The sequence below is a fragment of the Oryza glaberrima genome, chromosome 3 (genome assembly GCF_000147395.1).
Source record: "Oryza glaberrima chromosome 3, OglaRS2, whole genome shotgun sequence".
NCBI classification, from domain to species: Eukaryota; Viridiplantae; Streptophyta; class Magnoliopsida; order Poales; family Poaceae; genus Oryza; species Oryza glaberrima.
In genome coordinates this window covers 13760201-13787553 of record NC_068328.1, presented here as the reverse complement: position 1 = coordinate 13787553, position 27353 = coordinate 13760201, and the positions used below count along the sequence as shown (strand labels likewise).

At 45.0% G+C, this 27353-nt stretch overlaps 3 protein-coding genes across 3 annotated transcripts; all 3 read right to left on the bottom strand.

The window, feature by feature from the left end:
• On the bottom strand, window positions 1-1530 carry LOC127767682 (peroxidase 2-like). Its single transcript, XM_052293095.1, has 2 exons — window positions 1194-1530; window positions 1-1101 (listed from the first exon to the last, which is right to left on the bottom strand). The coding sequence occupies exons 1-2, from the start codon at window positions 1413-1415 to the stop codon at window positions 328-330; spliced, it is 996 nt and encodes a 331-aa protein (XP_052149055.1). The 5' UTR covers window positions 1416-1530; the 3' UTR covers window positions 1-327.
• Window positions 1531-12223: 10693 nt separating this feature from the next.
• LOC127765822 (peroxidase 2-like) lies at window positions 12224-14310 on the bottom strand. Its single transcript, XM_052290781.1, has 2 exons — window positions 14030-14310; window positions 12224-13240 (listed from the first exon to the last, which is right to left on the bottom strand). The coding sequence occupies exons 1-2, from the start codon at window positions 14237-14239 to the stop codon at window positions 12479-12481; spliced, it is 972 nt and encodes a 323-aa protein (XP_052146741.1). The 5' UTR covers window positions 14240-14310; the 3' UTR covers window positions 12224-12478.
• Window positions 14311-22047: 7737 nt separating this feature from the next.
• LOC127765820 (peroxidase 2-like) lies at window positions 22048-23409 on the bottom strand. The gene is made up of 2 exons (XM_052290779.1): window positions 23142-23409; window positions 22048-23036 (listed from the first exon to the last, which is right to left on the bottom strand). Exons 1-2 carry the CDS (start codon window positions 23349-23351, stop codon window positions 22275-22277), a joined length of 972 nt encoding a protein of 323 aa, XP_052146739.1. The 5' UTR covers window positions 23352-23409; the 3' UTR covers window positions 22048-22274.
• Between the last annotated feature and the right edge of the window lie 3944 nt (window positions 23410-27353).

Here is a 27353-nt window from a genome sequence, read left to right as displayed (position 1 = left end):
TAAACATCAATATATAGCGGGCACTTGTTGCAAAAAACTTAACTTACAATTATTCCAAGTACATATGACCTTATTACACAATTAGGTCAAAACAAAGAAATCCATAGCATGTAAACCTTGGGGTTCACAAATGAGGAATTAAGGAATGGTAACAAAAGAGGGAGAACATAAATGTGAAGCAAAAGTCACATCCAATCATAACATCATCAACACGTACGCTTGCGACTTGATCAAGGAGGGTGTGAAACTATCAAACCGTGTACGTCGTCATCGTTGAGCACGTACTTCACCAGGTAATTGAATCACGCAGCTAAACTTGTAGATTAATCAGTAGTTGATGACCCTGCAGTTCTTCCTGATCTGCCCCTGGTACCCGGTCTTCACCTGGATGCTCGCCAACTTCACCATGGCCGCCTTGAACCTGTCCTCCCACCACCCGGGGATGACGGCGTTGTCCACCACCATCTTCGCCGTCTCCGGCGACGTCAGGAGCGCCGCGTCGGAGGTGAAGAGCACCTTGTGGTCGAGCACGTTCTTGTAGTACTGGTTGTCCAGCGTGTTGGGCGTCACGAAGTCCAGCATCACAGTGGGATCGTTGCCGCCGGGCGTCGCGTCGAGCGGGCACTGCGACCTGAGGAACCAGGCGAAGCCGCCGTCGATGTCGGAGAAGACGGAGGCGTTGAGGCGGTCGGGGACGAAGGAGGAGCAGTGGGAGCGGCCGACGGTGTGGGCGCCCGAGAGCACCACCATGTCCTCCACGGAGAGGCCCTTGACGGCGAAGCTGGAGACGAGGTCGCTGAGGTTGGACGTCGGCGGCGGGAGGAAGTCGATCGGGCCGGAGTCGTTGGAGAAGGTCCCGTCGCGGCGGCCCGACGGCATGTCGAAGTAGACCTTCCCGCCGCTGAGGAAGTAGGTGGCGTCGCGCGCCGCGAAGGCGATGATGTCGGCGCACGAGACGACGCCCGGGCACGCCGCCTCCACGGCGTGCTTGATCGCGTCGATGAGGTCGAAGCCCCGCATGGATGGGTTGTTCGGCGCGCTCAGCTTCTCCGGCGTCGGGTTGAACGGCGTCGGGTCCAGGAGGATCGAAGCATCACAACCCTAACAACAAAACACCATGCACATCTAAGTACACATAGCTCAAGTCGATCAATCGATCTCGCCGGAGAAGAGGAAGAAGCTAACGTACGCACCTCGACGAAGCAGTCGTGGAAGAGCATGCGGATGACGGCGGCGCCATTGCCGGGGTTCTGGCGGACGGCCTCCCCGATGACGGCCTTGACGACGGCCTCGGCCTGGGGGCACTTGTCGCGGTAGTAGGCCAACTCCAGTGGCCAGTAAGGGTGAGCTTGGCATGTCGCGGCGAGCAGCAGCAGCAGGGCACACGTCACCAACGGCAGACTAGGTGAAGCCATGGCTAATAAGCTAGCTTAGGCTTACTGTACCTTTTGTGCTTAAGCTAATTAAGCTGCTATAGCTAATAACAGGAAGAGAGAAGTGCTCGATGATCAGGCCGATGATACTTCGATGTCTAAGTATGTGGTATTTATAGGAGACCCATAGCCACATATGTGCATGCATTGACCACTTCAAAAGTATCAAACAAGGATTCAGTTTACATGGTTGTACATAAATTATGCATAGTGTACAACGATTCCCTGTTAGCTGCGATATTTTTAGCGTGTTAATAGCTACATGTTTGAACACTAGCTATTTTCATTTTTTTTTATTTTTATCGTTTACCTTTTAGTTTGGTGTTCTATTGTTTTCCAATGTGAAGCTAAACGATTGGGATTTTTTGTTAGACACAAAATGTTGTCACATGTTGGTGTTATCTCTTTTAGGTGAATCAGTACTCTTCTTCACACGCCACACATGTCCAGCCAATTTAGGCCCTGTTTCTTTCAGCTTGGGATTATTATAATCTAGATTATTGGGAGTAAGCTGAAAGAAACAGACAACTTATTGAAATAGCTTATTATAATCTAGAGTCCAGCTTATTATAATCTGATAAGCTCATTTAGGTGAGCTTTTTCCAGATTATTGGGTGAAAAATTACCCACCATGCCACCCCACTCCTTTTTTAGACTTGCAAACCCAATAATCTAGGCTCTAATAATCTAGGAAAGAAACAACTAACCGCTTATTCTACTACAGGTTATAACAATATAGCTTATAGTAATCTGGCTCAATAATCTAGATTATAATAATCCCAAGCTGAAAGAAACAGGGCCTTAATTTCATCCAAACCTTTCGGTCAAAATATCTTCTTCTTCGATAATAGAAAATTCAGGAAAAATAAATAAGGCATTAAGTGACAAACAGAACAACCTCAAATTAAGTTTTGCTAAAATCTGAAATCCAAACGATTGAACAGCACCTAAATTTGAAGTAGTTAAGGCTGTTGTTAATTATATACATTGCACCAATAGGGACAGTGCAGGTTCACTGACCCTTGACAGAGATATGGGGTAGCACGTTGACTATGCTGGTTCGGTGCATACATGAAGAGGTCGTATACTCGTATATTCCAGCTACTAGTAGTTCTTAATTAAGAAAAAGAGTTAATTAACAATTAGAAGAGATAGATGTCCCGTGTTTCTTCTCCCTTTACTTTTTTATTTGATATGTGCACTTCAGTCTACCGGTTGCAGATGGGGATGGATCTTCTCACGGTCGTTAAGATGTCAGGATCGTTAATTAGAACGTTTCGTCTGACAGACATCATCAGAGCACGCGCTCGAGGAATTAACCCACTTCATCGTATGCTGGTTATATTTTATATATTGGTTCATCTATCTATCTATTATATATTATATATTAAATTAAAAATCCATTAAACTCCCTACAAATACTCTCAAGCTATCACGTGGCATTCTACAAATGCTCCTAAGACACCATGTGGCTATCTAATAAATTAGAAAAAATCCTAAATATTCCTTTATATATTAAATTAAAAATCCATTAAACTCCCTACAAATACTCTCAAGCTATCACGTGGCATTCTACAAATGCTCCTAAGACACCATGTGGCTATCTAATAAATTAGAAAAAATCCTAAATATTCCTTTAAAGAGGTGTACCCACTAATTTTAACAATCAGATCACTCAAAAAGAAAAATCCGGTACCCTCCACCGTGTGTGGGTATATACGTAACGTACGTACTCCCTGAACCCTCCTACTCGATCTCCTTGGGATCCCACTCTCCTCTTCTGTTTTCTAGCGAACGTTTCCTTTTTTAGCTAACACATATAATATAAATAATAATCAGATAGTTTCTAAATTTATTTCATTTGTTGTGTTATTTATAATTAAATACATAATTCAGGATACATATTGTCCATATTTACTATATAAAATTTAGATAATCTAGCCGTTCTGACTACAAATATTTGAGCAAAATTTGCACTGCGAAAAGATGAATGAATTCAAATATGTGAGTCTAAAGTTAAGATTCAATCACCACCAATGAGCTTGGAACCATGATGCATACTCTGGGGCTGAACCCGATGGAGGCGAAGCTGCAAGATAATATTAGGATGTGTTCGTTAGATGGGGTCGGGAGCTAATCTCCCACGCACGTAAAACGAAACGACTCAATACATTAGCGTATGATTAATTAAGTATTAGTTAATGGTTTAAAAAATGTATTAATATGTTTTTTAAAAGCAATTTTTCATAGAAAACTTTTGGAAAAAGAACTGTTTAGTAGTTTGTAAAACGTGCGCACGAAAAACGAGGGAGCTAAGTTGGGAAGAAGGGGGAAGAACACAGCCTTAGCGAGGTGGACACCGACGGAAGCACCAACATCGACTTTCCAAGTTTCCATGACTTCTTGAGCCTAATAACATGCTAGATGATTAGTTGAATATGATTGAGAGAAGGGGCAAAAGAAGATGTTCCGTGTCTTCGACAAGGACAAGGAAACACCTTCATCTTTGTCGCCAAGCCCTGCCACATCATGTCATTTGCATCAGGAGAGCCTCACTGATGAGGAGGTCGATGAGATGTTCCGTGAGGCCGCGATGGTGACAAGCAAATCAACTACGAGGGAGTTCGTTATTCAATTTAGAAAAAATAAAACAAGCAATTTAAATAAAAAAACACATTAAAAAAATAATAAAACTATAAAAAATGTAACAAGCTAGATTCCATGTAGAATATAAAATATCAAGAGTCCATATAGTCTATATAAAAGTATAAAAAGTTTAATTTACAAATATCTGAAATTTGGAATAATAAAAATAAGTATTAAAAGATGAGTCCAAATACAATATGATACGAAATTAATTACAATTTAAAATCCTTAAAAAGACAATTGAGAATAAAACAATAATTTGATTTGAATACAAATTCGAAATTAGAATCACTCAATCAGTAAATTTAAAATACAATACATATTTTTAAAAGAAATTTTCTATATATCTTTATTGATTCAAGTGCATAAAGAATTGCATATATATGAATCAATTAAAGAGAGGGGGTTGGTAGAGTGGTAAAAGAACATTTATTATCAATAAAAGTTTATTGAGATGTTTTGAGAAAAAAGAGATACAATGAACACTCAAATCGAAATAGAAAACACCTTACTTTAATTTCAGTTTATGTTGTTAGAATTATTTTTAAAATAAATTACTCCCTCCATTCATTTTTGATAGTCATATTTTGGTTGTGCAGCGATACCAAAAAACCCATTAACGTTTCGTTTACTGTGCATGTCGCATGTGCCTGCTGGCCCCACCTGCCCTTTGCGTTGCTGAATCTATAGGCTGTGGTTGGCGATTAGGGGTGAAAACGGTACGGAAACGGACGGAAACCATCTTTATCGTTTTCGTTTTCATATTTTTCGGAATCGGAATCAGAATCGGAAACCCTGGATACGAAAACGGAATCAAATATTATCGAAACCGAAAACGGAGCGAAAACGAACCAGCGCAAATACGGTAACGAAAATTTTATCAGAATAAAAAACCCCTCAAACTGATAAATACAATTCTCAAGTCTCAATGATCAATGATTCATCATAAAACACGGTTATATAAGTCCAATTGTTAAGTATTAAGAGTACATCACAAAACACAATCTATGGAATAAATTATCTATGTTTAAGAGAGTAGTGCTGTTGATAAATCCCAATACAGAAAAAAATTTATGTAATTTTAGATTTGCATAACAAATATTTTTCTAAAAAATACAGCAAAACACCATGGTATTCACTATTAAGTTCTTAAAAAAAGAATCCAGGGTATTTCAGTTACAAAATTTCTGGAAATTCCGAAAAAATTTCCGGAAATTCCGAGAAAGTTTCCGACCGATTCCGAGTTCCGGCGAAAACTGCCCTTATCATTTTCGATTCCGTTTTCGAGAAAATATTTCCGAATTTGTTTCCGTTTCTGAAAAAATTCTGACCGACAGATTTCGTTTTTAAAAATAGGTCCGGAATCCGGAAAGTTTCCATACCGTTTTGTGCCCTATTGGCCATAGCAATTTTCATGCACAAGTCTGTTAAATACTCCTTGCATGTGGATCTATAGAGTACGTTTTCATTCGAACCAATGACAAGCAGTCTTTGCATGTGGAGGAGTAAATGCTGCATGGAAACAAACGACCACTCCATCCCACCCGAAAAGAAATTGAATGGAGCACGCTAATGCGACGATCTGAATGTTTTTAATTTAAAATATGACGATTAAAAGTGAATGGAACGAGTACGTAGCATGCATGCTTGCACGAATACACAGGCTATCCTCTTAGTTGATTGAATTAATGGATCAACATTTGCATGATTCACTGTAAAGTTAGTTTGGTACGTAGATACTGCTAGCCCAAAATTAAATGGTGAAATTCGTTCTTACAAGAATATACTTTGGAATATAATTAAGTTTTTGGGCAACTTGTTATTAGCAGCCATCCGCAGGTGTAACGTACTGTCAGAAAGCGTCACAAAGCTGCTACTAGTATTTGCGTCGTCTTTGACCTAATCATTTGTCACTTTTGAGTTAGCTGAACATGTTAGAGTTAACTAATCAGGCGTGTACCGGCGCTCGTAAACTATATGCACTAACAACGCATGTGATGATGATGATATAAAGTAGCTGGTGTTGCGTTCATTCTTATCGCTTCCTTCGAGAACAAACGTACGAATGATCCAAACTATGCTATCTGGAACAATATAATACGTGTGTTTTTAAACCTTAATTATGTGCGTAAACATGCACTACGCAGCTAATTACTTTTTTTCAGAAAAAAAAAATTAAAACCCGGCCTCTACGGGCTACTAGCTAGAAGGTTGGTCAGGGTTAAATAAGAAAAGAACTGATGTGGGGTACTAACAATTATATGTTTTCGATAATGTAGGCGGCCAATCAATATCATGTGTTCTTGTTCTTGTTTTAATTTACTAATTTTGATTGATGCAGATACTTGAACAAGGTTGCTGCATGGGCGTTGAAGACGTAGCAGAGGCTATATAATTCGATGGATTTCTCCGATGCATATTTGGCCCATCTTTCATTTCGGCCTGAAACTTCAGTTAGCGTAGATGGGCCGTGCTTTACAGTATTCACACGCAACGCAGTGCTGGGTCGCATTGGAGGCCTTCCGGGTCGTGGGTTTTGCTGATGCCGTGGCATGTGGTAGCGGCGGAGGCCTGCTCGCTGTCAGCCTTTGAGGCAAAGGGGTTAAGATACTCTCTAGTCGAAGTCAAGTGACAAAACATGTGGATCCGATCTCGGTCATCGGGTCTATATGTCAGTGACAAATATACTGTACATTTAACTACAGAGGATCTCAATCTGGGACAAAGATGCTGGACAGAAGCAAGCAGCAATGGCGGCTTCGTTATCCCCTCTGATCTGCAACAACATTGGCTGGAGATGAGGCTACGACAGCAGCTTGGGCCTTAAGGAAGAAGAGAGCCCAAGTCAAAGATAGCTTAGCTTGGGAAATGCAGAGTTCATCGGGCTACAGAGGAGTGATGGCGACAATTAATCTACAGCTTTGCTGTTAGCCGGCGACTCGGAGCACCCGCGATCACACTCTAAGGCACTGTTGCCAATCCGGCAAGTTTCAGAAGGGAGTGGAGGAATTAGCAATGTTCAGAGGAACTTGAGATGAAGGGCATCCCCAACAGCATCACCATTTGAGTTCTCAGGGGGCAAAAAAAATAAATTAATGTAAGTTTGCAGCATCGGAGATGAATGAAGACAATAATAATGTGGCTTTCAGGCTAGCTTAGCTAGCTTGTTATTAGCCTCTCTATTCCGTTTACAGGCATGCATTGTATACTTGTGCGAACTATTTGTGCGTGTTTGATCGATGAATTGTGTGGTTGTGTTTGGTTTTGAAGGTTATCAAGTATTGGAATATAAGTGAAAATTGTTCGTCTTTGCTCTTCTGCTTAAACTTTCGGGTTGATATAGTTAGTGTGCACAACTCAATTAGTATATATAAGAGAGAGAGAGGTTTCATGATTGAATCCTAGTTGACATATAATTAAATAACTATTATCTCCAATTTAATATTATATAAGTTGTTTTGATTTTTTTTTCTAAGTCAACTTCTTTATAATTGACTAAATTTATAAAAAATATACAATATCTTCAACACAAAATAAAGAAACTATCAAAATATATTGAATGTTAGATGTGATGAAACTAACATGATGTTATAAGTGTTGCTATAATTTTTATGAACTTAGTTAAAAGAAGTTTAACTAAAAGAAGGTTAGAACAACTTATAATATAGGGGGAGTAGTAGGGTGGCCCACGTAGTTACGTGGCTAGCACCGAAGTTAAACTATATCATGATGTAAAATTATCTACCTCCTCTGTTTCACAATATAAGTCATTTTAACATTTCTCATATTAATATTGATGTTAATGAATCTAGATAGATATATATGTCTAGATTTATTAATATCAATAAGAATTTGGAAAATGTTAGAATGACTTACATTTTGAAACGGAGGGAGTACATTGTTTTAACTTGATTTTTTTTAAAAAACACAAATTAGAATATTCGAGTCGTTGGCTATATATAGACATTTTTCTATATACCCCATATCATCAATCATACTCCGTATCATACTGCATATATATAGACATATTTCTATAGGACAAAGTGAGCTTATATTGATTAAATAAATGATATGCTTGCTATGAAAAATAATAAATAAAGTGTTAGAATAGGTGTTGAATATACTAGTCCTATTTGATTACAGTTGGACCTAGAGTTGTAACAGATGTTAGTGGGTAGAGTTAGAATCGGACTATGTAACCCGGTAACTCTCTTAAATAAAGAGGGAGGCACCACAATGTAACCATGACGACTACAATGTAGCGTAGACACGCAGGGAGATGATGGCGGCGTGGCCATGGACTTGTAGCGGTTAGGAGCTATATTGGTTGGGGAGGAGCGCCCATAATCAGAGCCCCAAGGATGTAAGCTTCGGCTGAACATCGTTAACCAATATCGTGTGTTCCTGTGTCGTCATCTGGCATGTCTTGGGTGATCAATGACTGAAGCAATCGGGAAGGTTAGTCGTCGTTCCGCTATATCGACTAACTTTTATAACATGTGGTATCAGAGTAGAAGGTTTCAGCATTGGATTACGAAGACATGTGGTAGAGGAAACACGAGGGGGGATCGTGCATCGATAGGAGATCGTCAGTCGTGGCGATGAGATCGATGGCGGAACGTGACTGGAAGACGAGGCCGAGCGTGGCCGAAGACGTTCGGTGAGATCGGAGGGGTAGCGCCATGGACAGTGCGCCCGACGCACGCGGCGATCGCGGATCTGCGGCAACAGGGAGGCCAGTGACGAAAGGGTGAAGCTGACGAGCGTGGCGCGGCACGGCGGACGTGGAAGGCCGAGACGATGAAATCGTGGATGGTGAATACGAAGGCTGCGATCGCAGTGCGTGCGAGGGCACGAACAGCATGTATGGAGTACGTGCTATACACGCACATATGCACACGTACGACGGGCAAGAAAATAACCACAGGGAGCACGATTGGTGTTCAGATGCAGAGACGAAGGCAGAAGCAGGGAGATGGCCAGGTTGGACTCGACTCGGACACGGGTTTTAGGAGCGGGGCAATTGATCTCGGCCAGTATGGCGTGTCCATTATGGATTGGACTCATCTAGCACTGGTTACTGGTTGAATCGGCAACGGTAATCGGCACGGCAAGACTCAAGCTTCAGTGAAGTCTCGGTGAACAAGCGATTCGTGACAGTAAGGCTTGATCCATGCCGCTTGGTTTGGATGGGCCCACGTGGTTGAGTTCGTAGGCATGCATGAAGGTTGTACGTTGAGTGGACACATGCATGCACAGTCAGCATGTAGTACATGTGAGGCCATTAAACAAGTACTCCCTCCGTAAATGTACGAAGCCGTTAACTTTTCGACCAACGTTTGAACATTCGTTTTATTTAAAATTTTTGTGTAAATATAAAAATATTTATGTCATGCTTAAAGAACATTTGATGATAAATCAAGTCATAATAAAATAAATGATAATTACATAAATTTTTTGAATAAGACTAATGGTCAAACGTTGGAAAAAAAAGTCAACGGCGTCATACATTAAAATATGGAGGTAGTACATCAATGTATGTAGCAAACAGCAACAAAGGTGCGGCTCAGTTTGAGAATGCAGCAAGGCGTGTGTATGACAGTTAAACTGGGCCGATAGGGTGGTCAGACCAATGGACTGGTTAGACTGCGGAGCTTGTACGGTTAGACCGGGTTCAACGGATAGTGGTTCGTTGCTGGAACTTATTAACAGATCTAGAAGAAGGACAAGAAGGTTCTACATATGGATAGTTTACAGGTGTAAAGGGCGAGTAGACTAGCGGCAACAGGCTAGTCAGGTCGCATATGAAATTATCTGGTGAAAACATGATATATCTGGAACTTGATGAGGAGTTGAGATATATGGAGTTAGTCCAGAACTGAAGAAAAGTCCCGGGCAACAGCGGGTGAAAATCGTTAAGGGCGTCAACGGGCTGTTTGGCAGTACAGGATATATCCAGGATCTGCCGGGATTGCATAATAGGGATATATGGAATCTGCGTCACTGAAGAGTAAGAGCAAGCGCTATGGTGGTAATTTCTTCGGATGATTCAAAGCAACAGTGATTTTCTCAAATTATCGGATATTCAGTCTACGGATGCGGGAAAGCGAGGATGTTGAATTCGTTAGCTCGGTTCATAAGACGACAAGGAAGAAAAGGTTCTTTTCATGTCTAGCGAGTTTTTGATTTATCTATTTGGTGATGACATCGGTTATCTGGCTATGGATTAGATCAAGTCAAATCAAAGATGGAAGATGAAGGTGAACATGGTCTTCGAGGAGTCTGTGATGTGACAGCTAAGGAGGAGTTCAATTTCGCTTGGCAAGACGACTGTAATGATATGAGAGAAGGTGGAGCACTATTGTAGCTGGAGTCCAGAGGAAGAAATTACAGGGATAGCAAAGTCTCTTAAAGGTGGCGGGTTTGGTGCAGGCTCGTCGGGCGGCTTACGGTGAAGCTGCAAAAGAAGACAACCCAAGTCTGGAGGATAGGTGGATCGGCATGGTGATTCTACGACTTCTAGGTGGCGTATATTCGCCAAGATGGAATTTGTTAAAATAGGTGTCAAATATACTTATTCTATTTGGTTACAATTGGACTTGGAGTTGTAATAAGTGTTAGGGGGTAGAGTTAGAGTCGGGACTTTGTAACCCGATAACACTCTTATATAGAGAGGGAGGCACCACAATGTAATCATGGCGACTACAATGTAGCGTAGACAGGCAGGGAGATGATAGCGGCGTGGCCATGGACTCGTAGCGGCTAGGAGCTATATTGGTTAGGGAGGAGCGCCCATAACCAGAGCCCCGGGGATGTAGGCTTCAGCTGAACCTCGTTAACAAATATCGTGTGTTTCTGTGTCATCATATGTCATATCTTGGGTGATCAATGAGTGAAGCGATCAGGAAGGTTAGTCGTCGTTCCGCTATATCGACTAACTTTTATACCATAAAGTGACTAACAATTTTCCTGTTTTGACTCTATAATGATCGAGTATCTACGACAGACTCATTATGCTATACCACTGAATTACGATTTTATAAAAAAAATCATTCCTATATGTGTATAGTTTTTAGAAATCCTGACCGGCCGCCACCATCTTTCTACTCACCTGTACCATGTCCTCCATCTTTATTTCTATTGTTGCCTCTCAAATCGCCTTGCAATACCGTTGTACTTCCCTACCCCTTTACCACCCCTCAACTCGATTGTTCACCGTTACTCTTCTTTAGGCACATTATAAAATCAAATCTTACCATTATATCGTGGCTTTGCTTATATATAGTTTTAGAAGCTGTCAAGGGAAATGGGTTCCGAACCCTTAGTTTCAAACACAGCCAATTCACTTATGGCTGGTTTGGTTTATCGTCTAAATTGGCCTTACAAATTTTATCAATGTCAAATTTTGGCATGGTTAATTTTAGCAAGGCAAAGTTATGTTTGGATTAAAGTCAAAATAGTCTAAGTTAACTATTGAAATGGCCTATTTTCTTAGGCATACTAAAATTTGGCTCCAAATTAAATAGACACTAAACACTATTGAAATTATCAAATATTGGTAAGACCAATTTAGACCTCAAACCAAACCAATCCTTATATTCCACGTTTGAGATGGGAGTGTTGGTATATGTGTGATTTTCTGATGTCCAGAGTGACTGGAGTTAGCTTTGTCTGGTTAGAAGTTAGGAGCAGGACCAAGATCAGGAAGAAATTAATATTTACGGAATTTGAAGTTCGCAAAGAGATTATTATGGAAGGACAGAATAATGAAATTGCAAAAAATAAAAAAAATAGAAAAAAGATGAAGGGGCAGGCCTTCACCCCATGGTTGGGCGCGATAGAAGAAGTGGCCCAGAAGAGAGACGGTCCACGGCCCATCCGGGGGAGCAACCTGGATCAAGGAGCAGACAGCCCAGCCCAGGCCGGGACAGCTCGGAGTCAGAGCAGAGTGCGCGCGAATTCACTCTTAAATCTGATTTTTTTTCTTTTTTTTTTTGAGAAAACTTGTAGTAAATCTGAATTGCTTTGCACGCTAGCGATCATATTCATACGCAGATACGCCGGTCATCACTCATCACCATCAACATTTTGAAATAGATGCACAACGTAAAATCAACAAACAAAATATAGTAGTACTGCTCACAGTTTTATTCATCAGAAACATGAAATGATCGTACAAGCCACACGTAGAACCACAGCAAAATAAATCAACAAATCGAAACAACAAAACGGTAAGAAATTATTCCACCGCATAATCAATCCCCACTAACCACACCATTTCTAGAAGATAAAACCCAAGTCCCATAAATCAAAACAAGCAATAATGTGGATGGTTGCATCCGATTGAACAAAAAGTTAAAGTTGTTCTGAATTCTGATACTTCTGAATCATCATTTTAATTAGTTGACCACCCTGCAGTTCTTCCTGATCTCGCCCTGGTAGCCGTTTTTGACGTCGACGGCGGCCATCTTGACGAACGCCTTCTTGAACCTGTCCTCCCACCACCCGGGGATGTTGGCGTTGTCCGACACCATCTTCGCCGTCGCCGGCGAGGTCAGCAGCGCCGCGTCCGACGTGAAGAGCACCTTGTGGGCAATGACGTTCTTGTAGTACTGGTTGTCGAACGCGTTGGGGGTGACGACATCCTGGTTCACGGTGGGGTCGTGCGCCGTGGTCGGGTTGGCGGGGCACCTCCTCCTGAGGAGCCCGGCGAAGCCGCCGTCGATGTCGGAGGCGACGGCGAGGCGGTCGGGGACGAAGGAGGAGCAGTGGGAGCGGCCGACGGTGTGGGCGCCGGAGAGCACCACCATGTCCTCGGCGTCGAGGCCCTTGGTGGCGAAGATGTCGACGAGCTCGGTGACGTTGAAGAAGGGCGGGGGGAGGTTGTCGAGGGCGTCGGAGGAGTTGGAGTGGCGGCCGTCGAAGCGGCCCGCCGGCATGTTGATCTTGACCCTCATCCTGCTGAGGAAGTAGGCGGCGTCGCGGGCGGCGAAGGCGACGATGTCGGCGCAGGAGACGACGTCCGGGCAGGCCTTCTCGACGGCGTCCTTGGCGGCGTCGATCACCTCGAAGCCGCGGAGGCTGGGGAAGTTGGGCGGGCTCAGCTTCTCCGGGGCTGGGTTCGCCGGAGTTGGGTCCAGGAGCACCGAGCCATCACATCCCTGTAAAATATACATGCAGATGTGGCGCGTCAAGCTCACTGATATGCAAATATGTACAATTTTTCTATGGTTTGTTAATACATTTTGTAGTGCAAAATTTAGTACTCCCTCCGTATTTTAATGTATGACACCGTTGACTTTTCGAACAACGTTTAACCACTCGTATTATTCAAAATTTTTATGCAAATATAAAAATACTTATGTCATGCTTAAAGAACATTTGATGATAAATCAAGTCACAATAAAATAAATTATAATTACATAAATTTTTTGAATAAGACGGAAGGTCAAACGTCTATCAAAAAGTCAACGGCGTCATACATTAAAATACGAAGGGAGTAACTTTTCAGTGTTTAGGTACTAAGTTAATTACCAAAACTAATTTAAATAAAATTTGTTTAAATTTCAATTGGTCCTACGTTACCGAAAGCTTAAGTCTACCGCTGCTTAAAATTTTTTTTTGAAGGGGTTTTCCAAAATAGAAAAGTTGGCCAGAGGTATCTCAAATTAATTAACCAAATATTATATCTTTCAGTACCTCCTCAACAATCATAAAATTATTTTTACTCAAAAAGATACGAGTATTTTTAATGAACCGTAAGAAAATTTTGGGAATTATCACATTAATATAAAAAAATTGTCATTTCATAATAACTCGGGTACCAGAGGGGTGGCATGACAATTCACATTTATAGAACAAAAATATTTCTGGTACTCGAACCGTAAATTTCAAAAAAATATAAATGCAGCTGCCCATATATCTTGCTATAGGTTCAGCCATGTATGTACCTCGACGAAGCAGTCATGGAAGAGCAAGCGGATGAGGCCGGCGCCGATGCCGGCGTTCTTGTAGACGAACTTCTTCACCTCCTCCCTCACGATGGTCTCAACGCGGGGGCACGACTTCTTGTAGTAGCCAACCTCCAAGCCACTGCACGCGGCTGCAAGGAGCAGCGTGCAAGTCACCGCGACGGCGAGCTTAATTGTGTGTGCAGCCATTAGCGCGCAGCTCTTGGTAATCAGTTCTTGCTGCTGCTGCTTAATCTGCTAATTAAAGAGCTAGCTCGCTAAGATGACGGTGATGGTGTGTTAGTATGTAGTAATGATGGGTATTTATAGGTGTGATGCATGTGCATGATGGTTATATGCATTATCCGGACTAAGTCTTGGGGCATTCATAGTTACTTAATTGAACTCATCAATGAATGATGGAGTATAATTATTATATGGGCGATAATAGCTGTGTTTATGAACATGGAAGCCATAATCCAACTACAAACTGGGTAAAGCATTGAGCAGAGTATATATGCTTTGGAGTAAAGTGTACCTAGCTAGATATTGCTCTCCCCTACTGTTTTATTTTCTTTTTCTTCTGGAGGTCCGTCACTACATAAATATGTGGAGGAGTAGAACCTTTTTTTTAAGACAGTTTAAAAGAAATCAACAGACTAATTAAGCCAGCTACTCCATTTTAATTGTGTCCTGCTTTGAACAGTGATTGTGCAGCTAGATACTACAATATTCTTTATGGGCATAAATACTCCAGTAAAACAATCAACAAAACTGCTGATGAATTCTTTAATACTCCTTCTGTCCCTAAATATAAAAGATTTTTGGTGTATGTGACACTTCCTACTTCCTAGCGCAATGAATCTGGACAGGGAGTCTGTCCAGATTTATTGTATTAGGATATGTCATATCCACTCAAAATCCCTTATATTTTAGACAAAGTGAGTACTTCACTCAAGATATTTAGCTGAAAATACTCTACCAGGCTTTCTGCGGGAATACTCTACAATTAACCCTTCACATATATACATACCTCCCACAATGCACATTCTTATCTAGTTAACTAAATGATTATAAAGTTTCATTGCATGAGTTTTTTTTGTTTTTTTTTTCGGTGGTCATTGCATGAGTTGCTGGGCTGATATGAGGTTCAATTAATCGATCTGTACGCAGAGCAGGTCAGTTTATTGTTCTTAGCTGAATGTTAGGGCATGTTCAACAATATATACATAGCTAGGCTGTCACTTTGCAAATTGCCATATCATATAAGATCCTAGATGGCATATAGAGGGTAAAGAGAGAATGTACCATCAATTATACAAGAGACGACCCGGGCAAAAAAAAGTCAACATACAGCAATGAGGATTGTGAGGGGTGGATGTGATAGATAAAATAATACTGAATTATAATTAATGGCAACGGGATGATAAAGAATAACTACTGGAAATAATAATGTTACAATGTAGCTAAGATTTTTCACTCCGATCCCTTTCATCACTTATAATTGTTGGTTTTGATAAGAGGTAGACAAACTTTGAGCGCTACTTTTTAAGTCATATGAAAGTGAATAGATTTCAACATAATATGCATTAGTAAGTTAGTTTCAATTATATTTGAGGCTAAATAGTTAGATTATTTTAAAAATAGTTGGTCAAATTAAGCAAGATAACTCAAAATCAAAAGCGATCTATTTGTAAATGGAGCGAGTATATTCCTATAAGCTAAGAACGTTGTCTCTTGGTACTTGGTAGTATCTAGTAGTGAGAAATAAAAGTAATAAGGCCGCATTCGGGAGGTAGAGTTTGGAACTTTATATCCCCGCACGAAAAACATGATGGTTTATTAATATTCGAAAATGGATTAATATGATTTTTAAAGCAACTTTCGTATAAAATTTTTTTTAAAAAAAATATCGTTTAGTAGTTTGAAAAGCATGCGCGTGGAAAAGGAGGGAAGTGATGAGAAAGTAGACAAAAGAAACTCAACCTAAGTTGTGGCAACTTGCATATAATTAATAGTAGAAGCATATTATACACATTGTTAATTTGATCTCTTGCAAGTCAATTTGCGGCAGGTCGTGGTTGTCACCAACATACCCTAGCTTAGCTTTCTGACTTGGCAACATTCATGTTCCGATATTAATTAGCTAGTGCCAAAGCTTGTGGCGTATAGTACTCCCTTCTCGATTCGTCCTGTCTTTTTATCTTAAAATTTTCTCTCACGAACTCTGTATTTTAGATTCGTAGCCATCAAACGAGTAGGGCTCCGTCCTCTCTCATTTTCTCTCCACATAACGAAGATTATGAAAGTCTTTTAATTGCTTGCTTAATTAGATGCCTTTGACACTTTATGAGACAACAGCTTTTTAGGAACGGAGGGAGTAGGGTGCTATAGAAAATTGGGTGCTTTAGTTTTCACGTAGTGGCCCCTTCACTTTTGAATAATGACATGATACCCATTTCGTCCTTCCTAACCTTCGCTAAGATGTTTGGTCTCAAAATGAATAACTCATTGTTCCAATATGGCATAAACGAAGGAAAACAGATGAGAATCACTTTATATATTTAGAATGATAAGAAAAGTAGTTTCCATGTCAAGAGTCAAGACACAATTAACATAAAACTAGATGATAACCCCATGTACCGAAATGCTAAATATGTGGAAAAATATATATTTTAATCCATAAGAAAAATAACAAGTCTACTTTAAATATGGCAAGACATATATCATCTGCCTGGATGTTACAATGCAAGGACAAGCACATATAAATAATCAGTGAATAGAAGTTATAATCCAGTTGACTTTGAAGAGTTTCTCTCAGTGAGCATAAGAAGCAGCTCCATTTTTTTTCTCTTTTTTGAAAGAACAAGTGGCTCCAAATTGCAGTAGAACAACGGTACAAGATCGGGTCAATGAAATGGGACTAGAACTCAGCCTGCTTTCTCATCTTCTCTGGAAAAGGAAGGCCTTCTTGGGTAGGGGAGTCTATTTTGCCTTCTCTCATATCTTTCTCCTGATTGAGTCACCTCTCTCACCCACAAAATTAGCTATAACACCTCTCATCTTCGAAAACTGGTGTAAATCGACTTCTTTAATAGTTTGGGAAGTGGTTTCTGTTGACGTGATAGGTTGACTGATGTTGACTTGCTGAGTTAGCAGGAGGAACCAACTTATCATCGACTTCTCATCTCATCTTCTTCCTCACCCCTCTTCCTTCTCTCTATCTCTTTCCTCTCTTTGCTCTTCCTCCTCTTTCACCTTCCAGCAGTAGTAGAGGCAGGGAGGGTGGTGGCGGTGGCCAGTCGGACCTGAGGAGGGCGGCTTGGCGAGTCGGACCTGAGGCTGACGACCTAGGCGGCGCTCCGCGTCGTGGATGGCGATGGTTTCATACGGCTTGCACTACCGTCGCTATGGTGGAACTTGGGCTCCACCACCAGCCGCTGCTGCTGACCACCATGATTCCATCGCCGCCACCCATGGGAGCTCGTCCATCTCGTGTCTCATTGCTTGACAAGAAAAAGAGGGAAAGAAGAGGGAGAGCTAAGCCTTGCCACGGACGGTAGGAGTGACGAAGATGTTGCTGTTGTTGTCACTCACCCCGCTACCACCACCACTCCATCAAACGCCGACCGAAGATCTTCTAGCCACATTGCAATGGGAGACATCCCGGCCGAAGCTCTCTTCTTCCCGAAGCTCTGCCAATGCCCTCACCAGTTGCGGGCACCACCTTGCTCCTCCCATGGGATACCCTCCGCACGTGTTCCACCGTTGCCAACTAACGGGGTGACGAGGTCTTGCCAGTGGTTGATTTAGTCATGCAGAGGGAGGGGAAAAGGAAGGGAGGAGAGGGATGGCGTGGTTGCCGTCGGCGTCTTGTTGCTTGGGGCCTCGGCCTTGCTAAGCTCCCACCATTGCCTGGCGAGAGAGATATGGAGAAGGAGAGATAGGGAGGGGGTGGTGAGGAAGAAAATGAAATGAGGAGGAAGTCATTGATATATGGGCCCCACCTGCTGAATGAGCGAGTCAACCAGTAATATCTGTAGAAACCACTTCCTAAACCACCGGAAAAGTCAATTTACACTGGTTTTTAAAGATAGGGGTGATGTTATACCCAGTTTTATGGTTAAGGGAGGTAAGGGTGGGTAGAATAAGACTGAACCAAAGAACCGAACAGAAAAGACCGAGACCGAGAAATTCGGTTAGTAATTCGGTCTCCGCCTGTCAAAGACCGAAATTTGTTCGGGTAATTCGGTCATTGGGCTCGGTTAACCGAATTAACTGAGAAAACCGAATTGTGCCCCAATAGGTACAGGAGGCTCAATAAGTCCAATACACCACTGAACCTTAGAGGTCACCCGCTCCAACCCACATCCCCATCCATCCTCATCGCGCCGCCCTCCACATCCCCATCCATCCCGCACCGCCTCCGCCTCTGCCTCCGCCTCCATCGCGCCATGCTGCTGCCTCCGCCTCCATCACGCCGCGCCGCAGCCTCCGCCCTCCGCCCTCCACCCTCCACCCTCCACATCCATCCCGCGGCGCCTCCACCTCCGCCTCCATTGCGCCGCGCCGCCGCCTCCACCCCGGCCACCGGCCTCCGCCCTTCGCCTCCATCTCGTCGGCGCCATCTCCGCCTTCCGCCTGCATCGTGCCACACAGCCTCGCCGGTCGCGCCGGCCACCGGATCCATCCTCCACCTCCGCCATGACGCGTCGGCACCACCGTACTCCCACCGACCATCGCCGCATTAGCGTGTGCTGCCTCCAGCCGACCCCACCTTGGCGCCTCCGTCTCCAGCCAGCGCACCTCCACCTCGGCTCATCCAAATTCGGTCAGACCAAGACCGAGAACGAAAAAGCCAAGACCGAATTTACCGGTCCTGACTTTTTTTGGATGAAATTCGATCCTGACTTTTCAAAAACTGAAATGACCGAAAGACCAAAAACCGAGACCGAAATTTTCAGTTAGACCGAACGCCCACCCCTAAAGGGAGGCGATTCAATCTGGAGCAAGATATGAGGGACGCAAAATAGACTTATTCCAAATAGAAAAGCAGAATGACTAATGTACTGGGCTGGTTCACAATGCTGGGCTATACTGTACGGACTATGGTGGATGCAGACTGAGCTTGGAAAAAAAAAACGCACCAATTTAGCCATTTAAGGCAATTCCAGGATCGAGCCTGCCCTGCAGCCACTTTGTTTCAGAAGCAGGGGAAAAACAGAGGCTCTTCTGCAACAGATGAAAGGACCAACCATGGGGCAGGTTAAATCAGTTGGTTCAGTTTCAAATAATTGTCTGCTTATTAATCGATGAAATCCAAGTGTTCAATCAGAAATCACCCACGCGCATCATTGCGTCAAAAAAATTCCAACTTATCGAGCCTTCTCGTGTCACCCCTCCCCCACGGGTGACCGGGAGGCGACGACCTCGCCGGCGCTCGTCTCCCCCTTCCCTCCTCCTTTGCCTCGCCGCCGCCCAGCATGGGAGGAGGACCTGCGAGGACGAGGAGGGAAGGGGGACGGCGGCGGGGCTTCGTCCTCGCGCTCGGGCATGGGAGGAGGACCTGCTCGGGGGCGTTGGAACCGGCCAGATTCGTGCCGCCCAGCCGGATCTGGCGGTGGAGCAGCCGGCGGCGGGGCTGAGCGGTGTGGCGGCGATGTCTGGTGGTGGTGGCAGCGGCGTCGAGGCGTTGGCGGCGGTGGAGGAAACCGCCGGATCTGCGCCTGGACGGCGGCTGGCGGGACGGTGGCCGGCGGCGGCGTCGTCTAGTGGCAGGGATGGCGATGACGGCGAGGGCAGCGAGGGGATGGCGTCGGTGAGGTGAACCTGGCCGCGCCGGCGGCAGATCTAGCTCCCAGAGGTCTGGTGGTCGCGACGGTGGTGGCGACAAGTACGCGGCGACGGCAGCGCGGGCTACCACGGCGGGCCGTCTGTGCCGTGTGTCGTCGGAGCTCGACGACGGCGACAAGGTGCGGGAGGATGGCGAGATGGCGGCAGGGATGGAAGGGCAGCAGTGGCTGTGGTTGTGGCGGTGGAGGTGGCGAGGGGATGGTGTCGGTGAGGCGAACCTGGTTACGCCGGTGGCGGATCCAGCGCCGGAGGAGTCTGGTGGTCGCGATGATGGTGGCGACGAGTTCGCGGCAACGGTGGCTCGGGCTACCATGGTGGGTGGTCTGCGTCGTGTGCTGTCGAAGCTCGACGACGGCGAGAAAGGGCGAGAGGATGGTGAGATGGCGGCGGGGATGGAAGGGCAGCAGTGGCTATGGTGGTGGCGACCGTCACAATGGTAGGGAGGGCATGGCAATCTCAGACGGCTAGCCAGGGGCGTGGCAGACGGCCGCATCCGGCCGGCGCAGTAGTGTTTGGAGGAGGGGTTGGAGGCCGGCTTGGCGCAGAGAGGCGCAGCCGATGGCAGCGGAGGCCGGCTCGGCGCGAGAGGCGCGAGCGGTGGAGATGGAGGCTGGCTTGGCGCGAGAGGCGTGGCCGATGGAGGGAGGCCGGATTGACGCGAGAGGTGCGTCGGGTGGAGGAGGCCGGCTTGACGCGAGAGGCGCGGCCGGCGGTGGAGGAGGCGACCTCGGCGCGAGGAGCTGCTGATGGATGTGGGTGGTCTTTGGCGCACGAAGGCTGGCCCGCGGGGGGCGCCGGTGCAGTGGTTCCACATGGCGGCAAAGGTTGAGGGGTGGTGGATTGCTGGTCGAGCGGCGGTCGGTCACGCTTAGCGGCGGCCGGTCCGGTGTAGTCTTCTCCCGGGCTTGTGTGTTGGCGCTGTCAGCGTGTGGGTGGTGGTTTATTTTTTTCTTTTTTCCTGGTTACGACCCTCCAGGTTGTAATATTGTAATTTTTTCCTGCTCTATCAATAGATCTTCGTACCGTCTCCTGCGAGTCGTTCAAAAAAAATCAGAAATCACTGAAGCAGAAGCCCTGTGCATCATCTGACATGTTACAGCTAAAATGTTTGGAAGTCACTGTCTCTGTTAGCCTGTAAGCCTGTGTTTTAGGACGAAGATGAACTGATGTAACAACGATTCCAGCAGATATTTCTCTCAATGGAGTAGTAATGATTTACAAGACTAATCCCCCACAAAGAGAAGATTCACAAAATTTACAAGAGAGACAAAGTTCCTACAACACACTGACTCTGCGTAGCAACTGAAAAATCTTGCCAATCAGTGCCCTGCCCATGCACGGTGGTGGCGAGGATGTCGGCGTGCGGCGGCGCGCCGCCCTTTGTTCAGCAGGACGGCTGCATCGGCGGCGGAGGAGGACACCACAGCTTCCTGAGGAACGCGTCGCTGTCGCGGAGCTCCCCCCACCGCCGCCTCATGCCGCGCGACGTGCGGCAGTAGGCCGCCCTGCTGATGTCCTTCCACGACCGCTCGCCGTCGCCGTCGCGCTTGAGGAGGAGGCGGGCGAGCTCGGCGTCGTCGTCGGCGGTGAAGGGGCGGTGGTACACGTCGCGGGCGAGGTGGTCGCGCCACCTGTCGCGGCACTGCCCGGGCGAGCGGCGGGGCCGGCGCCCCGAGCGCGCCGCCGCCATGCCCTCGGCGACGCGGCGCCAGTGGCGGAAGCCGTTCTCCGCGGCGAGGCGCGCCAGGCACGCGTCCTCCTCGGGCGTCCACGCCGGCGGGAGCCTGATGCGGAGGACGATGCGCTTCCCGCCGCTCGTCGGGCTCGCCGCCGCCGCCGCCTCCTCCGCGGAAGAAGGGAAAGCGGCCGAGGCGGGAGGTTGCACTGCTGCTTCTTGCTCCAAGCCTTGCAACTCCATCGCGATGACGTCGATCTTCTTCTCCGTTGCCGGTTGCTGATCGATCGATGGGTGGAAATGACAGAATTCGGAGCGACGCACGCTACTACTTATGGTGATTGTTACATGATCCGACTCGGAGTCTTCATTCGTTTCTTCTTCACCCAAAAAAATGCCACTCTGCGCGCCAAATTCAAATGTCCGGCCGACTCCGACTAGTATTCTGATTACTCAAGGCATAGCAAACACACACAAATCTAACACTAGGTTTACCAATCAAAAAGAGATGAGGCTTTTATTAATTATGGGAGATGATTTTATTCAAGTACAGTTCATTGTCATGGTGGTTTTAGAGGGATACTGCGCACCAACGGCCAAAAGAACCAAGAAATGTAGTACGTCATGTCGAATCGATCAAAAGAACAAAGTCCTGGAAAACAAACGAATGAACGTATAGATGGTTTGCAATTCGCATCAGTCAGATTGATCCGATGCTTAGTTGACGACCCTGCAGTGCCTCCTGATCTCGCCGGGGTAGCCGGTCTTGACACCGACGGATGCCATCTTGACGAACGCCTTGGCGAACTTGTCCTCCCACCACCCCGGGATGTTGGCGTTGTCCGACACCATCTTCGCCGTCGCCGGCGACGTCAGCAGCGCCGCGTCCGACGCGAAGAGCACCTTGTGCGCCTCGACGTTCTTGTAGTACTGGTTGTCGAACGCGTTCGGGGTCACGGCGTCCTGGTTCACCGTCGGGTCGTTGCTGGAGGTCGGGTTGGCCGGGCACCTCTGCTTGAGGAAGTTGGCGAAGCCGCCATTGATGTCGGAGGGCGCGGCGACGCGGTCGGAGACGAAGGAGGAGCAGTGGGAGCGGCCGACGGTGTGGGCGCCGGAGAGCACCACCATGTCCTCGGCGTCGAGGCCCTTGGCGGCGAACGCGCCGATGAGCTGGTTCACGTTGAAGTTGGGCGGCGGCAGGTTGTTGAGGGCGTCGGAGTCGAGGGAGCGGCGGCCGTCGAGGCGTCCACCTGGGACGTTGATCTTCACCTTGAATCTGCTGAGGAAGTAGGCGGCGTCGCGGGCGGCGAAGGCGACGATGTCGGCGCAGGAGACCACTCCTGGGCAGACCTTCTCGACGGCGTCCTTGGCGGCGTCGATCACCTCGAAGCCGCGGAGGCTGGGGAAGTTGGGCGGGCTCAGCTTCTCCGGCTTCGGGTTCGCCGGAGTTGGGTCCAGGAGCACCGAGCCATCACATCCCTATCAACAAACACATACATGCATATGATGATCTGTCACGCTCACATTGATCTCACTGCCGCCATGGATTGCAAATTTGCAATGCAGAAATGCAATGTGACATACCTCGACGAAGCAGTCGTGGAACACGAGGCGGATGAGTCCGGCGCCGATGCCGGCGTCCTTGTAGACGAACTTCTTCACCTCGTCCCTCACGATGGCCTCAACGCGAGGGCACGACTGCTTGTAGTAGCCCAGCTGCAGGCCGTGGCACGCCGACGCGAGCGCCAGCGCGCACGCCACCGCCATGGCGAGCTTCATGCCCGATGCTGCCATTGTCTTTTCTGCTGCTTCCTTGCTGGAAGAGAAGAGATGATCGATGGACTGCCTGCTTCTGCTGTCTGTTGATCGAATACAGAGATGGCTATTTATAGAGATTGAGATTATGTTGATGCATGGGCTGATCCATGGTGGATTCGAACTAACGATCATCATGGAGAACGAGCAACTAATCAGGGGCTCAGAAATTAATCTAGCTGTCATGGAAGATGGAACATGGTCGACGACGCAATTATGTGTGTGCTAGCATTTGACTTTGCTCAGTTCTTATCTCTCCTCTGCAGAAGCTTCCATGATTTCAGTCGTTGGTAACTACCTCGTGACGAATCAGTTGCTACTTGCTGTGCTTGCTGAATGCTGACCATCTGCATGCCATCTCTATTGGATTCGTGAAGTGATCAACTTAGCTTCAGTCTGCTCATGCTGAAACAAACAAAAACTGAACCATTTTTGTTCCCCGGTTTTGATTACCGAAGAAAAATGTTGACCGCTGCAAACGAAAATTGTATTTTTTTTAGATAATAAAACTGGATTATATCTCCGGCCTCTATCCGTGGTCACACAGCTAAAAGAAAAATTGTATATGACCAAATTTTACTGAGTAAACCACACGGTACTAATCTATAAGAAAACCATGTGTGTGACACATCAGTGTTTGACACCTGCCAAATTGCTAAGGCCATTCCCAACCCAAAACACTAGACATGATTTCTATAAACTCCACATCATCAAGAAACTAGTACTAGACACTACTTTTCCAATGCAAACACTACTATTTCATACTTAAATTTAATGCCTCTTATCTCACATGATGTCTTGGATGTTATGTAGAAACTATGTTTCATGCAAGACATGGTTTCCTTCTCTTTTCTCATTTATTCACTTGCCACATTATTTTTTTTTCTAGTTGACAACTTATTTAATACTATAGACATCATTCTAGTCATTGGGTTGGGAATGTCCTAATAACCAAACCCGGTAACGGCTATCGCCAGCCAACATTCGCCTCGTATTCTGATTTTCTGACTTCACTTTGTTCCTTTAATAAACTATTTATTATTTATTTGTCATGGGACAATGGAAAACTATTGTTTCTACAGGCAGCTGCATTGCTGTTTCCTCCTAGGTATGGTCCAATTGGGATTATTAGTACCAAGTTGGGATTAACATATATTTCTTTTACATAATGGATTAACATATATGTATGATCAATAAGTCGTGAAAGGCTGTAAGTGCTAGAAACACTGTATTTAGCTGGCAAAGACTCCAACGATAACATTACTGGCTGGGATTCTTGGGCTTGGTGATGCTGTTTTGCTTCTTGTTGCGCCGTCGCGCAAATGGTTTTAGCATCTTAATCCAGGCGGTTGCCTAATCAACTACTTTGGCATGTTGCCATGTTCCTCTAGAGCAATGCGATCTTTCAATTGACGGGTTCTTTGCAGTGAAATATACTTCGGCAATAATAATTAAACAGAAAGATATTTTCTACATTTCATTTTTAGACATATTTTCTATGTTCCAGTCACCTAAAATTGCACATCACTAATTCTAAAATTATAGTGCTATGCAATGTGTAACTTTTAGTTATTAAAACTACAGTTTTGTTGTTATAAATTTATCATCATTCAACTCCATATGAAAGAGTTACGATTTTTTCTAAAACAAAAAAGTATTGCTTGTATTTCCAAGGGCGGTTCTATTATGTGTTTTCTTAAGAGAAGCGTCCGTAAAAGCCGTCCTATTTTCATAGGCGGTTCTAGTGATCTCTAGTGAAAATTAATTTTCATAGGTTGTTTTAAACTATATAAGGCCCTCTCACCATTATCATAATTTCTTATATTTCGCTTGTAAAATAAAAGGAGAAGCATCCACAAAATCGTTATTCTATAGTGCATCCAAGAGAATTCAAGAGATTAGAAAAGTGACACCCACCTAAAATCTAAACACTCCTAAAGCATAAAATATGTTGGCAGTTTTAATGAATCTTTTAGTGTGGTGTCATTTGGTTGATAATACACCGGCCAACGAAAATCAATTTTTATATATGGCTCTTTAAAAATTAGAAGGTCCTTTGAGAAAATTATTTTTCACATGCGGAGCACTAAAACGAACAACCTATGATCGGTGTGGTTATTTTGGTGAGTATTGAATATGTGTCTTGAGTAGAGAAGAGAGAGAGAGCACGCAGGCGAGGGTGGTAGGACAGGATAAAGGAGAGGGGTGTAAGTACTATCACTGGTGGAGAAACCTTTTTTTACTCCCGGTTGATAACCCCCCTTTAGTCCCGGGTTTCCAACCGGGAGTAGGAATCCGGGACTAAAGATGCCCCTTTAGTCCTGGGTTTCCAACCGGGAGTAGGAATCCGGGACCAAAGATGCCCATGTTTAGTCCCGGTTGAAATAACCGGGACTAAAGATGGATCTTTAGTCCCGGTTGGTAGCAAAAACCGGGACTAAAGAGAAAGATCTTTAAAGAGGGGATAGCGGCAGTCTAGATGGTCCCTTTTGTTTTTTGTTTCTTTTTTATTTTCTCCCGAATCGAGTGGCATGCACATCCCAAATCAAAGTAACATCCTAATCCACATCACAAATCTTAAAGTTACTAATATACACAAATCAAATACATCACAAAACCTAAAAAAATTACACACAAATCAAATACATCACAGATTATACATCTCAGACCCGTACAATCAATCACAAAATTATACATATTAGTGAATCACAAAATATATATATAAAAAGAGAGAAAACAAGCTCCAATCACGACGCCACTACTACTACTACTACTCAGCACACCGTGTCACAGCCGCGCGCACCCTGCAACCGCACGTCACGCGTCCGTCCATCCACCGCGCGTCCGTGCGGCGCGGCTGGCGTCCGTCTCCAGGGGAGAGGAGGAGGGGAGGGGAGGAGGAAGGGGAGGATCTGTGTGGTTGTGATTGTGGAGGAGAGGATAAGGGATAGGGATTATATACTATGTGTTGAATTTTACTCCCGGTTAGTAATACCAACCGAGAGTAAAGATCTAGATGATCTTTAGTCCCGGTTGGTAATATACCAACCGGGACTAAAGTGGCGATCTATAATCCCGGTAGTCCCGGTTGGTGTCACCAACCGGGAGTAAAGATCCTCGCCCCCTGACATGCCTCTGACAGGGAATGAACCGGGACTAAAAACCATCTTTAATCCCGATTGGTAACAACAACCGGGACTAAAGATCATATAATGGCTGTGGGGTTTTCAACCGGGACTAAAGATCATTTTTAGTCCCGGTTCTTTTGGAACCGGGACTATTGTGGTTTTGGATCGACCCAGGACAGATCATTTTTCCAGTAGTGTATACTCAGGGGTGAATCTACCCATTAGGTGGGGTGGGTCGACCGACTCAGCTACGACTCGTGTCGCCCCACACTCTCACGACCCCCTTATCCCCTTATAGTAGTCATGAACTATCAAAATTAAGTATAACAAGGTATAAACACCCAACAGATTGAGACACTTATATGAATGAACTATTAATACGATATATGTTGTGTTTGACTGCTCTTATCAAGTGAACATCTCCGTTCTCCGCCCCATCTGTGTCCGCCACTGACTATACTTATATTAATTTATTGTTCGCGGGTAGGTGGGTCGGCCCTATATTTTTCAGTGGTGCATGCCCCCCCCCCCCCCCCCCCCCCCCACACACACACAGTTTGCATCCAAAAACAACAGTTTTCAGATTTGGTGGCTTAAGATGAATGTCTACTAAAATCGATCTATTTTCACATGTGATCTTCCTTAGAAACTGCATGTAAAAAAGCAGTTTTGGATCACACATACCAGTACAAAACTAGACAGCACGTCGTGAATGCAATGATACTAAGTAGATAATTCTTGTCATATATATACTAGAATATAGCTAGCAATTAGAAAAAAAAATAAATTCCGCAAAACCCCGGATTTTATTATCCGAGTTGCAGAAATCTACGAGTATTTTAAGTCACACAAC